The 14,152-nt window shown below is 36.0% G+C and overlaps 1 protein-coding gene across 1 annotated transcript; it reads right to left on the reverse strand.

Annotated features, from left to right (window-relative positions):
- Nucleotides 1-2,144: 2,144 nt before the first annotated feature.
- LOC136240782 (uncharacterized) lies at nucleotides 2,145-13,540 on the reverse strand. Its single transcript, XM_066031819.1, has 7 exons — nucleotides 13,027-13,540; nucleotides 10,304-10,465; nucleotides 10,192-10,248; nucleotides 7,547-7,611; nucleotides 7,407-7,486; nucleotides 3,546-3,681; nucleotides 2,145-2,394 (listed from the first exon to the last, which is right to left on the reverse strand). Exons 1-7 carry the CDS (start codon nucleotides 13,393-13,395, stop codon nucleotides 2,325-2,327), a joined length of 939 nt encoding a protein of 312 aa, XP_065887891.1. The 5' UTR covers nucleotides 13,396-13,540; the 3' UTR covers nucleotides 2,145-2,324.
- Nucleotides 13,541-14,152: the final 612 nt, after the last annotated feature.

The following is a 14,152-nucleotide window of genomic DNA, read 5'->3' on the forward strand; positions in this document are numbered from 1 at the left end:
GAATAAAGTGGTAATCCTGACTGACTAACTGACTAACTTGCATACATGCGCAATACTATATACTAATGGCTTTTTCCACATTAGCCAATGGTGTCTTTTGACATGCCACATTACAACACTTGCATCATGGGCTTGCTTTTATTTATTTTTTGTGTCAATTTTTTTTACTACTTAGCAAGGTATCAATTTGCGGTAGCACATTAATGACATCTTGTACTACAGAACAAAAATTAAACAGAAATAATCTGTATTGTCATGTCATGCCTACTACAGTCAAAGTATGTTTGTTCCTTATAGGTTACTGTACAAAGTAGAAACTTTTTTAAAGCTAGCATTAATGTTCTACAAAATATTACATTGACTGGCTGAGACCTCCATAACCTTTACATCCCAATCACTGACTATATAGACATGATTCATGTTTTGCAATTCCTTTATCCAACATCCTATATCTGAATTCGCTTTATCCTCAACTATAGTCCTGGGTGATACTGAAAATAATGCTATTCAATATATCGACAAGCTTATATTCACGATATGATTAAATATTGAGTATAATTAAATTTCTGAGACTAGTAACATTACATAACACATTATTGCATCATATTATATCATAGAATGTGAAATGGTGCCAGACAACAAGAAACACAACCACTAGCCCTTGCACTAGCCAGATTTAACTAGGCAGTATAGGCGATATAGGCGATTATATTGTTTACACGATATTGTTGTGGCTCTATAATTTACCTCGATTTGATATATTGTGTAGTTCAATATCGCGATATTGACAATATATTGAAATATTAATTGCCCAGCACTACCCTCAACCATCAAAATGCATGGAAAGCATTATATCAATCAATAGTTGAACTGGACAACCTAATTTTTTAAAGATAATCTGCTCACCTCTTCTTCATAGACTATAACTAATTGTATGTTTTTATACTAATCCTGCGAGTTCACACAATAAGAAATAAAAAATGTACTATTCTCCATGTGCAGGGCTGTGTATGTAGTAGTGTAACAGTAGTCAAAAGCAACATGAAATGGCTGACATAGCTTATTATTTGGTATAGGGAGTGCATGTCTTGATGTAGGTGACCTGCAGTTCGAATCCTGGGGTTGGAGGGATTTTTTTCCTTACTTTGGCCCCTTTTCTGTTACACCTTGTCAGTCAGTAAGTCAAGTCACTAGGTCTAAGTCCTTGAAATTAGGTTAGGTAATCCTAAGGCTGCAGCACATGTTGCTGTCAGACCTTCAGTGTTGGTCACTGTAAAGTGCTAATAATAATAAAAAAAATACATTTATGTATATCTGGCACTAGAGATGCAACGATACAGTGTGTAGATGTATCGATATATTGCCTCTGGTGTATCACGATATAGTGATATGTTGTGTAATACAAAATGGAGTCTAAGCAATGGTCTATGTTGTTTTTTAATGTTGCTTTTTTTTGTTTTGAAGAGAAATAAGTGGGTTTAGTTTTCTTTGAGAAGCATTACATACTACTCAGTTTAACCCCACAATGTACAACAATTTGATTGTCAGCCACGTTAACAAGCCACGATATGTCGATATATATCGATACGATTTAACTTTGCATCGATACAGCGATATTGTCTTAAAATGATACGATACCTGATATATCGATGCATCTCTATCTGGCACTATTCTTCTTGTTATGCAACATCATAGTTCACTAATGATGATCTGTTACAAATTTATGATAAAATTATAAGCTATTACAATGAAACGTAAGTGCTTCAACAAATGGAATAATTACCTGAATTGCAAATAAAAATCTGCATTTTAGCCATTCTAGTTTACAGTGGAATGTACCTCTCTATTATTATAATAATAGGCACTTTTTTTCCAGCCTATATTTGATAAATATTTTTCAAAGATAAAAATGTGTATGGTCAGACCTGTTGGGGCCAAAATGTTTGTCCTCGATACTATGGAAGTTTTTACTATTGTTTCCTAAACTCATGGAGTATGTTAAGAGAGGTTAATGATCCACTGCAGTATTGCTAATTATATGGGAATTATTATTTTATTTGTTGATTCCTTTTTAAAGCACTATTTAAAAACTTTAGTGAAACAAGAGAGGTCGCCTGCACCTGAAGATATTGTTTTGCCTTTTTTTATTTCTATAATCGAACTTACAATTTCTTTATTATTACCTTGTTTGCTTACTTTATTTAAAGCATACTAACCTACAGTAAGTATGCCACATCAAAAGAATTCTTTGTTCTAAGTTGCTAGAATTATGTGCATGTATCAATACAGAAATAAAACAAGTAAAAGTTACTGTATTTTGAGGTTTAATCATCAGGATCTTCATTATCAGTCAGAGGTATTGTGACATCTGAGTCATCTCTTTTTATCGACATCCTATAACCAATGTACCACCATATCACATCTTCAGCTCCTTTACAGCATGCACAACATGCATGCAAACAAATATTATAATTTCCAAGGCTATACAGTATGGTAGTATTGTCACAGTGTAGTAGGTAACATGAAGGTTTGGATTTTCTTGTCCAACAGCATCACTAAAAAACCAGCCTCACCTGTCCTTCATGAGAACTTGGTTAGGCATAATCAAACCCAAATATGCCTTCACAGCAACCCCAAAAGCTAAGATACGCAAGTTGTTTAAAATGTTAGGTTGAAATACTCTAATAGAGTACTCACTATAGTAGAAAATAAAAATGTATACATCAAAATATTTTTTTCTTGGTTATGAAAACTGCTATTCCTCTAAAAAGAAAATGATATTTGATTGTGAACTGCATATATACAGATACAGTATGTACTGTATATAGTTGCAATCATTGGTATTGGGGGTACAGTACTATAGGTCCACTAACCTTAAGGCTAGCAGCCATTGAAACAAAAAAACAATAATGGCCATGCACTATCCCAGAGCTAGTGGACCTTCAGTACTGTACTCCCAAAACTATTGACTGTAACTATTCTGTACCTGTATGCATACAGTACTCTAAAATCATAATCAAATCAAAAACGCAAAAGTGGTAAAAGCAAGCACAAAAGCTGGTAGTTTGCATATCTACCAAAACAGCCAAACTGTGTGAAAAGGTCATCATTTTTGTTATAATTCAATGAATAGCATAGAATTATAGTGTCTCATAGATTTAGCCATCATGCTGGAGGCTGCATTAACTAACTGCTATGTAACAATTTGGACTTCGTACGGATAATTTGCTGAACAGTATACCAGCATATTAATTTAAAGATGAGCACATACAGAAGTAGATACAGTTTACCTAACCTAATCCATTCTAAAAGCAAGCAGAATTATGGTACTGAGATAAGCCTTACAGAATGCTTCTTGCATGTGCTAAGTTTCAAGCAAACCAAACAATGTGTTTACAACTTTTATATGTGTGTAACAGACAAAGCAAAATGAACAGGTCATCTCATTATGCTGTTAATAAACATACTGGTGTGGTACACTGGTTTTTTGGGTCACACGACGCAATACCAAATAATTATAGTGATTTACATTCCACAATACTCACTGTGTCCTAGACCTGTTACAATAGGATCTCTTCCTAGTCATCACTACCACTACTATTAATGCTATAATCACAATCACAGTCACCAACAAGAGCACTCCACCAGCAGCAGCGCGAATAACAGTTGTGAGACTGTCACCTGTGTAGGCACAGAAAATTAAAATTACATATAGTGCATACATCTACACCAAATCTTTATCATACATTACAGTAGTATTAATTTCACAAAAGGATAATGTGTACTGCAAATTCATTAAATATACCCACAAATCAAAGTCAACTGCAGTTTTAGTTCTAGTATATACCATAATTTGCTTTTTTCACTGTAAAATAATTTTGTATGCAAAACTTGTACGATAATTTCTTACACAAAACTTTTTACATTAAGATCGAACTACTCTAATAGAGCAGTCATTCACGTAAATCGTACGAAAATATTTCTACACAAATTTTTTTGTGCAAAAATAAAGCAAATTATGGTACCCCAAGTCAGCTGTAATTTTCACTGCCCCAATTATATTTTGTTTTAACATGCTCAGTTTAATCAAGTGTCAGTGAACATGTGTTCTTCAAAGTGATATTAAAAGTTTTACAAACATTAATAAGCTACAATGATTTGGATGTATTTCTGATTTCTGTGCAAAATATAAGATTATTATCTGATAAATGGTTTATTTTGCCTCTTACAATTCTCTATATACACAGAAGCTGTCAGTGTAGGTCAGATACTAAACTTGATTTGTGACCTAGTTTGGGAAAACTAGTACTGGGTTTTATCATCTATTTTAAAGTATCAAGAAATGCCGTGTGTACCATATTTTAACATGTTTTACACCAATTCTTTACCTTTCAGGATATACATTGTACAAGTAGTCAACAGCTGTGTTTCTCAGCATTTTAGATAGTTTTTAACTCAAGTTTGAAAGAGGAATGTGTAGGGATTAGTAGGCCAAATTCAGGTCTCAAAAATAAAAGGAAATTTACAGCACAGGTCTTTATTTAACACTACAAAGTTGTACAGCTACATACAGCCATCCCCAGGTTGGCCATTAAGACCCAAACTGCTTGAACAGTTCACCACTGGGCTTGCCAGCAAAAGCAGACTTCTGTAAGTCAGTAGGGACAATTTGCTTTTTTTCCACCAGGTCCTGTTTTTAATTTCTTTCCAGCAAATCCGGCCTTCATTTTTCACCTATTATATATTTCTAGATATTTTGCACAACATTGATCTTTGTTAATTGGCCATTTCCGAGTGCAACTTACAATTTCACCTTACAGTGACTGTTCTATTAGAGCATCTCGATCTGCACTTGCTCTTACAGTGTATAGCAAGCGACCAGTTAGAATTACTTAACATGTGTGACTTTCTACAAGAGTATCTCAATCACCACTTGTTCTCCCCATAACAATTAGCTATGTGTTGTTGATATTATATCGCATGTGACTGTTCTATTAGAGTATCTCAATCTTTTGTGCAATTTTTATGTCCACTTCACAAAAGTTGCACCTATTATGCCAACATTTGGCTCATCGATTTACCCACCTATTATGCCAAAAATTTTGATGGTGGGACGCATCCCTATCAGTCAGCAGAAAATCCAGTTTTCTTAAATTCTGCAGAAACTTGTTGGAAAGGTTTGAGATCTTTCAGACATTATTGGGTATGGTCATAACTCCTATCAAGCTTTGATTCATGAAGGAAAAATTGCATGAGGCTGACATTTTTGGCCAGAGAAGCCCAAACCTTAATGATCCCTACTATACAGTACTACCATACTGTATGATTACTATACTGTAAAATATAAACTTATCACTTTTTCACCAGGAGGATGGAATGGTTTAGATATATGGCTTGCTTTATGAAAAATTATAGTAGTGACCATGAATATTGGTCTCCGTTCTTTTGTCATATATAGGGTAAACTCATGTCGCATCATACAATATACAGTAATGGTGGTGCATGATTGTATGTTGATTATTTTGTGATTGGATTTAACAAAACCATGTAGGCTCCCGCACACATCCAGTTATATGACTATGTGAAAGACCATAACTCAATGTAGAAGAAACATGCCATCCATTACAAAATTCGACTTGATAACTCAAAATACCATGGAAAAAAAGTGTGAAAATTTATTTCAATAGCATACTAATTAAGTAGCCAAGTCACAGTTGATTAAGCTCAATTGGATGTGTGTGTGGTAGCCTGGTTTTGTTGTATACAGTCACACAATTGATGAGTTATAATGTGGCCAAATGAAATGCCAAAATAGCGAGGATCAAAGTTGTAACAAGTATTTATGCTGCATGTAATGAGTAGTGTGACTATCTTGTATAAAAAAATGGATCACAAAGAAGGACAAAGATAAGTTCATGATACATACGTACATTGTAGTTGTTGCTGCAGTTTGGCAAAAGCAAGAAGAAATTAGCCTGCAGCATTAACTATCACTGCATAAGTGATATCCCTCATCTAAGCCATGAATATAAGCTAGTTAGTAAGTTGGTCAGCCAGTAAATAGAAAATTTTGTTTAGTAAAAGCAATTCAACTCCATTAGAAGTTAGTGTTTAGGTTACTCTGAATACTGTAGAGTCTGGTTGTTAAGCGCATGTATCTATTAAGCACATATTGTTTGTTAAGCGCATACACATTTCTTGTAATTAACCATGGTTGATAAGCGCACATGGTCAAATGTGACAATTAAGTTACACACAGCAAAACGACAAGAAAAGCTGAAAATACTGAAAAATTAATGTCTCCTCAAGCGCTTACGTCTTCCTTGAGGTCTCCCTTCGCTATTTATACAGCAAATCAGCCATCTGGATAGTGATAATCTCGATAATCACAAAAGATTTCGAAATGTAGTCAAATATCCTTACACACTGGCGTGGTTACCAACATAAACTATTAACTACTCTATTACAGCGTAGTGATTCCGTGATACACTCACCATAATTATTTATTAGCCATATGCACCTAACAGATAGTATGATTTTTACAAAAAGTTTTCTCCGAAAATTATAAGCACATGCACTTAACAACCCAACTTTACAGTACATGTCATGAAGAAAGCAAACACACTACACTAACAAGAGGCTGACATGGAGAGCTAGAAATGTTAAGAAAGCAGCAAAATACTATAGACGTAGCAGGACAGAATATAAAGGAAATATGTATGGCAAAAAAACAGCACAGAGATTACTATTTTACCCAACTACAACAACTACGTATGTAGCTACCAGTGATGAAACTGGATTAGATGATCTGCATTGTCCAGGTACAACATGCTTGCAGTGAGTTTCATCCACTTTATAAAAATAATATCAGAGTCTAATCTGGTTTTATTGCAATTATTTCTGTTGTCTAATCACGCATCCCTTGATAGTATGGAGCCATGATACTTTTTTTCAATTTATGTAAAATTTTTGCAACATTTTTGGTGTCACGCTTACACAGTGCAAAAATGGTAAAAGCTATTCTGCAGGAGCCATGACTGCTTATCACCTTAGTTTCATAATGGTCTATGTAAAAAATTTGCTACCAGTGTTATGAATGCATGACCTGTATACATTTACATAATATTACATTTTACTCTTTCAGCCCAGTGGTATAGGTTTCAGCTCATGACTTAAGCTAGTTTTGATTGATTAAATCCACAACAGGTATTTATCATAAATGTTCCTATTGGACTGTATTATTACATGTTCAAGGTCCATGTAGAAATTATATTAACATTATTTTGTTGAAGCAGTTATAACATCACTGTTACTCAAAGTCACAAGGTTTTGAAATGAAAATCTAGGACCATAACTGAGTCTGCTACCAAACACATTGACAAGCATAGAAAAACCATTGATCTTACCATTTGAATTAGAGTCATCATCAACATTACACAATCTACCATTAACATTGCATGCTGATCGCCATCGTGTCACTTGAGATCTATAGTGATACAAAAATCAGGAAAAAAACTGAGTAAATGTGAACTCTACATGCACACACCTTATGTTTTCTGGCAGTACGGATAACAACATTGAAAAGCAGCAACTAGAGCTGGACTTTAAAACCTACAAGTGGATACAAAGGTAGTCAATAATTACTGTGCCACAATATTGTAATTATAACATAATAAAAGTCCAAACTCAATAATGCAGGATATATCACAGCTACTCAAAACACAAATTCTCCAATAGAGTAACCATTACCATATATAAATGGATGAAATTGAATTGAAGGCACAGGCACTTTTTGTCTAATTGCAACAAGCAAGCCTCATCCAGATCAATGAATATCTGTAATTGATCAATCAAACAAATTTGCATATGGTATATGTGCTGGCCAGCAAGAACTACTTGCTCAAGCTAAGTGCATGGCCATTGTAATTAATAAGCACTTTTATGTTTGCAACACATCACTGTACAAGCACTTACAGTAGATGACACTACATGTACATATCTCCTCATTCATGAAAAGACTTAATTTAATGAATTCAAAGCTATATGTAATAGTTGTAACACGGCATCAGGGCTTTGCCTGATATGTATGTCCGAGGGCATACATACAGGCAAAGCCCGAATACCCCGTGTTACAACTAATATGTAACACTTCTTAGGCTGATAGCCTATGCAGGGTGATCAACCACCCAAGCAATATGAGTGTAGCCACTGGATGTATTATATATGCACACCTAAAATTTTCGATTATGGGTCAGCAGCTAGTACGTTCTGGTTACGTTCGGTTATGATAAACGGTAGAGATATTACGGAGAATTTCCGTAACGCGAGTTTAATGTTTTAATCAGTGTTATTGAAATCGTTTATGGGATAACTACGCAATTCACTAAAGGCCTAGACAGGTAAGCTTGCTTGTAGAGTGCTTACTCCGGGTAGCTTCGTAATGGGGGTGTGTCCATATTCGAAAACGTGCGGAAACGATCGAATGAATAAGCTATAGCACTAGTTTTCACCTTAACCCAACGTTTCAACTCGTAGGATGGCGAGGGTAACAAAACGCTTTCCACATGTGTGGTTTTCATTAGTGTTGCACCGATAATCGGTTGAATTATCGGCAACAACCGATATTAGCTAATTTTACAAGTATGGGTATGGGCTAGGAAGGGAAATAATTTGCCGATTAACCGAAACCCACAATCAATCGTTAAATTGACGGCAATGAACAGGTGAAAGTAAAGAAGGTGGTGAATGTAACAGTAAGTTGTTTGCTATAACTGTTTTGTAACTGTTTTGGCTTGTTTGTTTACACAAGTATGGTTGCAAGGCTATAATAGGCTGTGTAAATTTATCGACCGCCCACGCAATTAGTTGATCACTCTTAACAAAGGGTCTGTAGTCCCACTAAAAACACTGTTTGATAAGCTGGCTTAGCTGTTTTCTAACTACTTGGCTTCCTTTTCCATGAAAGGAGATAGTAGCAAAACTGTATAAAACATTGTAAAAGTCAGTCGCCCACGCAATTAATTACATTGATTACATTATCATTACAAATGCAGTTTATACACATAAACTTTAGGTGATTTTCTGCTCCTCCTCCTCTGTTCTGAAGAATTGAAGAATATCGGTAAAATTGGTATCGGCATATCGGTTACAGGAATAGGCAGTGTTGGTGAGATAGCTAAGGACAACCAATACCAGGACATTGTGAATGATAATGGAGGAGATTTTATCCCTCTTGTATGTGAGACCTTTGGTGTTTGGTCACCATATGCCCTATCAATTCTAGGATCCATAGCTGACAGAACAACTGTTAGAAACGGTTTACCTCGAAAGTTTGCTAGGCGCCAACTTCTCCAGCAACTGTCTGTGACTTTGTGGAGGTACAATGCGAAAATGATACTCCGCCAGTATTCGCTTACTGCTGAGGACGAATTTCCTGACTTTGACATTGGTTAAGTTAAGTACGTAGGTAGTAATAAGTATATAGTTTTGTAATAAGTCGTAGTATGGTGTAGTTTTCAGTATGTACGTGTGTTATGTCCTATTATTTTGTATGGCCTTCCCCAAAAAAAAAATCGGTATCGGCAAATGTGAAAAAATGCATATCGGTGAAACACTAGTTTTCATGGCGAAATCAGAGTTGCACATCCTAATCACGTGAGTATTATTCGATCCCACAATCGATTTTGGCATCTACGTCTATATAATCACAGCCCAGTTGTAGACCGGCTAAATTTCGTATGTAGCCCGGCTAGCTGGGCTACATATGAAACGTAGCCTGGGCGGCTCCTTTGATCGAAGGTGTGAAAGTGTTACATAGCTATATATCTGATGCAGTCATATGCTTATCTTAGACAGCTACATACATTCAGCACAAGAATACACACATGTACGCACAAACACACACACAAACATACACACACAATCAAACTTTTGTACAAATGGCCATGACGGTCAAATCTGTGATAGCACTACATCTGAAATACATATTGTTAGGAGTACTATGTATGTGGAAAGTTTCATAGTTATATGAAAAGTACACAATTTGGCTAATTTTGGAGCTATACGAATAGTACAAGAGGAGGCAATTCATAATGTTATAATATGTAGTGTATGTATGGCTCCATGCAATATTGCACAAAGAAGCAACATATTTAATGATAAATGACACTTGAACACTAATACACACATTACCTGTTCACAATGTTGTCCACAAGTTCCTTCAGACACTACACTCTCACAAAGTGTAAACTACATGGTATATATGGACAATTCATTGACACCAAATAAACCAATCATCACTTACCATGTCAAAGATATTCTCAGGTAACTGACTGTAGCATGCAGCACCATTGGAATCCCTTGTACAGAAGACTGCAAGCAGTTTTCCAATGTCAGTACCACTAGCAAGCAGTTTTCCAATGTCAGTGCCATTGTATTCATATATTAAGCTATCCTCAATAAAAGTCTGTTGTAAGAAATGCAATAACTTAGGCAAGTATAGTTTTATGGCATCAGGAATATTTTGCTCTGACACAACCTTCTTCATGCATTACATACTGAAGTGAGATGTGTCATGCAGTGCACTAAAGTGGGTGGATATATGCCTCTAGGGGTTCCATAACTGCAAGACTAGTAGGTATATAATAATCCAAAGCTATTTCCTTTTAAAACTATAAAGTCAAACCATTGGTTTAAAGCAAGCAATAAGATTTTGTTATGCTTATTGCAAGGTTTATTACATTACCCAAAATTTGGTCATATGTAGCTTGTATAGCTGTCATAATATAATATAAATGTAAGTATAATAGCAATATAGACATACATAACGTGCTTACATACATGCACACGCATGCTCTAGTTCAGCAAGCCATCACTGGGATGCCTATGCACCATGCACTCAAGAACTGGAGTCTGTGCAGGAAAATCCTCCTGGGGCAGGACTATAATAGTAACCCACAGAAGGGCTGTCCAAGTCTCACAAAGAGAGACTGCAGAACCCAAAGTTTCACACTAACCCCAACACTGCTAAACAAGACAAGGACAGTTGGGATTTTGCTTCCCTAGTTGACACCAGGCCTCCAGGTCCCCATCCATTTAACAGCTGGCTATAGAGAGTGAAGCAATGTGAGTAAAAACCCGTATATTGTCTCACTTGGACTTTCACCCACTATGCAAGACATGGTTAGTTGGTGTTTGCTACCCCAGGTACTGATTGATGGGTAACGCAGACCTCCCATCAATAGGTAAGCACACACACACACACACACACACACACACACACACACACACACACACACACACACACACACACACACACACACACACACACACACACACACACACACACACACACACACACCATATTCACATGATATAGTACTTGGTACTGTAAAGTAATCTATAGCATTGCTACTGGCATGACTTGATTAAATGTATTGCTTCATATCAACACAATGGCTAGAGTATTAACTGTATCATAATTTTCTTGTAAATCATGTGGTTAAAAGATCATTTGTTACCTGGGTGATGTAGCTACAATAACCAATCACTAGTAACAATGCAAAGTACTTACTTCTTTAGAGTTCACATGTTGAACACATTGCCATAATGAAAACCAGTATGTTATCCCATTCATATACTCATATATTGTTTGCTATTGTCTGACAAATGAAACTGATAACTCTTCACATAAATAACATGAAACAGAGTTTCATGTTATTTGTTCATTTCATAATTATTTGTGTGAAGAGTCATCAGCTTAATTTATCAGAGAAACACTGTAGTTTGACAATATATGTATGTAAGCATTTATGTACATCAACCAAGGTATATACCCTAAAGATGATTTATGCGACTGAGGGTGGACATATCAGGTAGACACAAGTATCGGGAAAATAAATTAAACACTAAAATGTATGAACAAAATTGCGTACGGAGTAGAAATTAGCACCACCGTGTTTGCCATGAATAGGGGAATCAATTAGCTACCGGGTAGCTAAGATTTTCTTTGGATCACCTTCATTACAGATTAAGAACAAACTTATAAAACTTGTGTATAGTAGGATTATGCATGCTAATACAAGTTCAATGATGCATGCATATACACATGCATAATAATAATGCAAATCATCATATTGGGTTGGTATGTGACCGATTTACAAAAAGGGGTCTTCCACACACATCCAATTTATGAACTTTAAAAATTCATAACTTAAGATTGGAAAAAGCTATTGACTTGAAATTTGGTCAGTAGTGGGCACTAACATAGGGTAATGGATAGTGTAAATTTCAGCTTAGTATCTTTCTTGACCACCAATTAAGTTATGGTCTTCCAAGTTCACAGAATTCGATGTGTGTGAAAGACCCCTTTAGCAAATTTGGTCATGGGCCCCAGGAGAATCTTAGTGAAAAATTACTGCATGAGTTGGTTGAATAGTAGGTAGTAAAAACCAGTGTCACCACTGTTTTTGGTCAATCCAGGTCCCTGCCAAGGCAAATAGTCATTTGCTATTATATATGAAGTATAATTAGTATTTCACAGCCCAACAATTGCAACCAGATTCATGTGCAGGCAGTATAGTGTCAGTGTGGCTTTGTGTGATTTGTAATTTGGGATTTTATGCTTGACTGGCATGTAGCTATAGCTACTCTGAATGCATACATGTACCCCAAATTCACAAGTAGCTTAATCCTTGAGTAGCCGCGGGCTACACCACACAGACTTTTAACTATGCATATCCATGCATGCATGCAAGGGACACTATACCTGCATGTCACAGAAAGATGCACGTATACTGAGGATTATAATATTATATATAGCTATGTAGCCCTGCACGTACATATGAAGGCCATCAATAGCTGATGAAGTCAAACTCATGACCATGTGAGATTATTCGGACCACACACCCTGTTTCTTACTCTGAGTAGCTTTGAATTCCCAGTATATATACACTATTGTGGTTTTATTATTCAGTGTATGATATACAAATATCTATGATACCATGCATTTAATGAATGGTAATTCACCTTACACTTTGGGATTACTTCCTTAACGATGACATTCGAGCAGATGGAGTCTGAACACAAGTGAGCAAAACCGAGGCTGGAATTGAACAAGGAATACCAGTAGTAATCCATCCAAGGTTCATAATTTCCGCTTAAGTCATCATCATAATCGCCGTAATCGTCAGCGGCGGATCCCGAGGCATTCCGCAAGCATTGTAGTTCTTTTGGTGAAAGTTCACATGCCGTTTCATTCTTGGTTTTATTCTTGGCATCATTAGTATCCACAGAGACCTCTCTAACCTGTCGCTCAAGCAAGACTGTTGCGGCTTCAACATCGAAAGTTGCCGAGATGAAAGCAAACAGTAAGACTGCACACCAAACTAATTCCATCTCTCTCTCCAACTTAACTAGCTATTTCGGATAGTTCTTCAGTTTATCTGAGGTACTCAGTAATTAGCTGACACACTAAAATGCACTTTAATGGATATCAAAACTATATAGGTACGAGACTAGATCGGGAATCGCTCTTTTCACAACTGTTCATGACATTACGTCACTTAACCACAAGCGCCTGTAAATCGTGCATAAGCACCTGGTTATTATTATATTGTTTAATTAGCAGAGCCCGCCTGGGGCATAAGTGCTAATGTACATTAAAATCAAAAGTGATTGTATAATAATTGTTTGAAGCTGTCAATAGTTTGTTGGTTGATGATGTCTTGTGGTAGTCCATTCCATTCTGGTATTGTTCTTGGAAAAAATGAGTATTTATAGTTGTCTATTGATGTATGATAGTGTAGGAATTTTTGTTCATGATTAGATCTTGTAATGGTGACAGGTGATAATGTTGGTAAGTAGCTGTTAGGTATTTCGGTTAGGTTGTGGATAATCTTGTATAAAAGAGTTAATCTTGCACATTTTCTCCTTAGAGTTAATCTTGCTGGTATCACGTAAGGTCTAGTGGCGACAAAGTTTAAATGTGATAGAGTGGTGTATTGGGCTAAAGAAACATGGAAACTACTACAGTGGATTTGTGGATCGTTTAGAGCCAGTGTTACAATCACATAGGATTGCTACTACCACCACATGGGGAATACGCACTTCAATCACCCATGGCTGTACAAATGATGCTGGCAGCAAACAAGAG

Source organism: Dysidea avara, chromosome 12 (assembly GCF_963678975.1).
Source record: "Dysidea avara chromosome 12, odDysAvar1.4, whole genome shotgun sequence".
In the NCBI taxonomy this organism is placed as follows: domain Eukaryota; kingdom Metazoa; phylum Porifera; class Demospongiae; order Dictyoceratida; family Dysideidae; genus Dysidea; species Dysidea avara.

Bases quoted from the DNA above. Each gene is read 5' to 3' on its own strand.
- LOC136240782 (XM_066031819.1), bottom strand. From the start codon at position 13,395: ATGGAATTAGTTTGGTGTGCAGTCTTACTGTTTGCTTTCATCTCGGCA. The intron at 3,682-7,406 runs GTAAGATCAATG...GTGCCTACACAG, and splicing joins TGATGACTCTAATTCAAATG to GTGACAGTCTCACAACTGTT. The intron at 2,395-3,545 runs GTGAGTATTGTG...CATTGGTTATAG, and splicing joins TGTAACAGGTCTAGGACACA to GATGTCGATAAAAAGAGATG.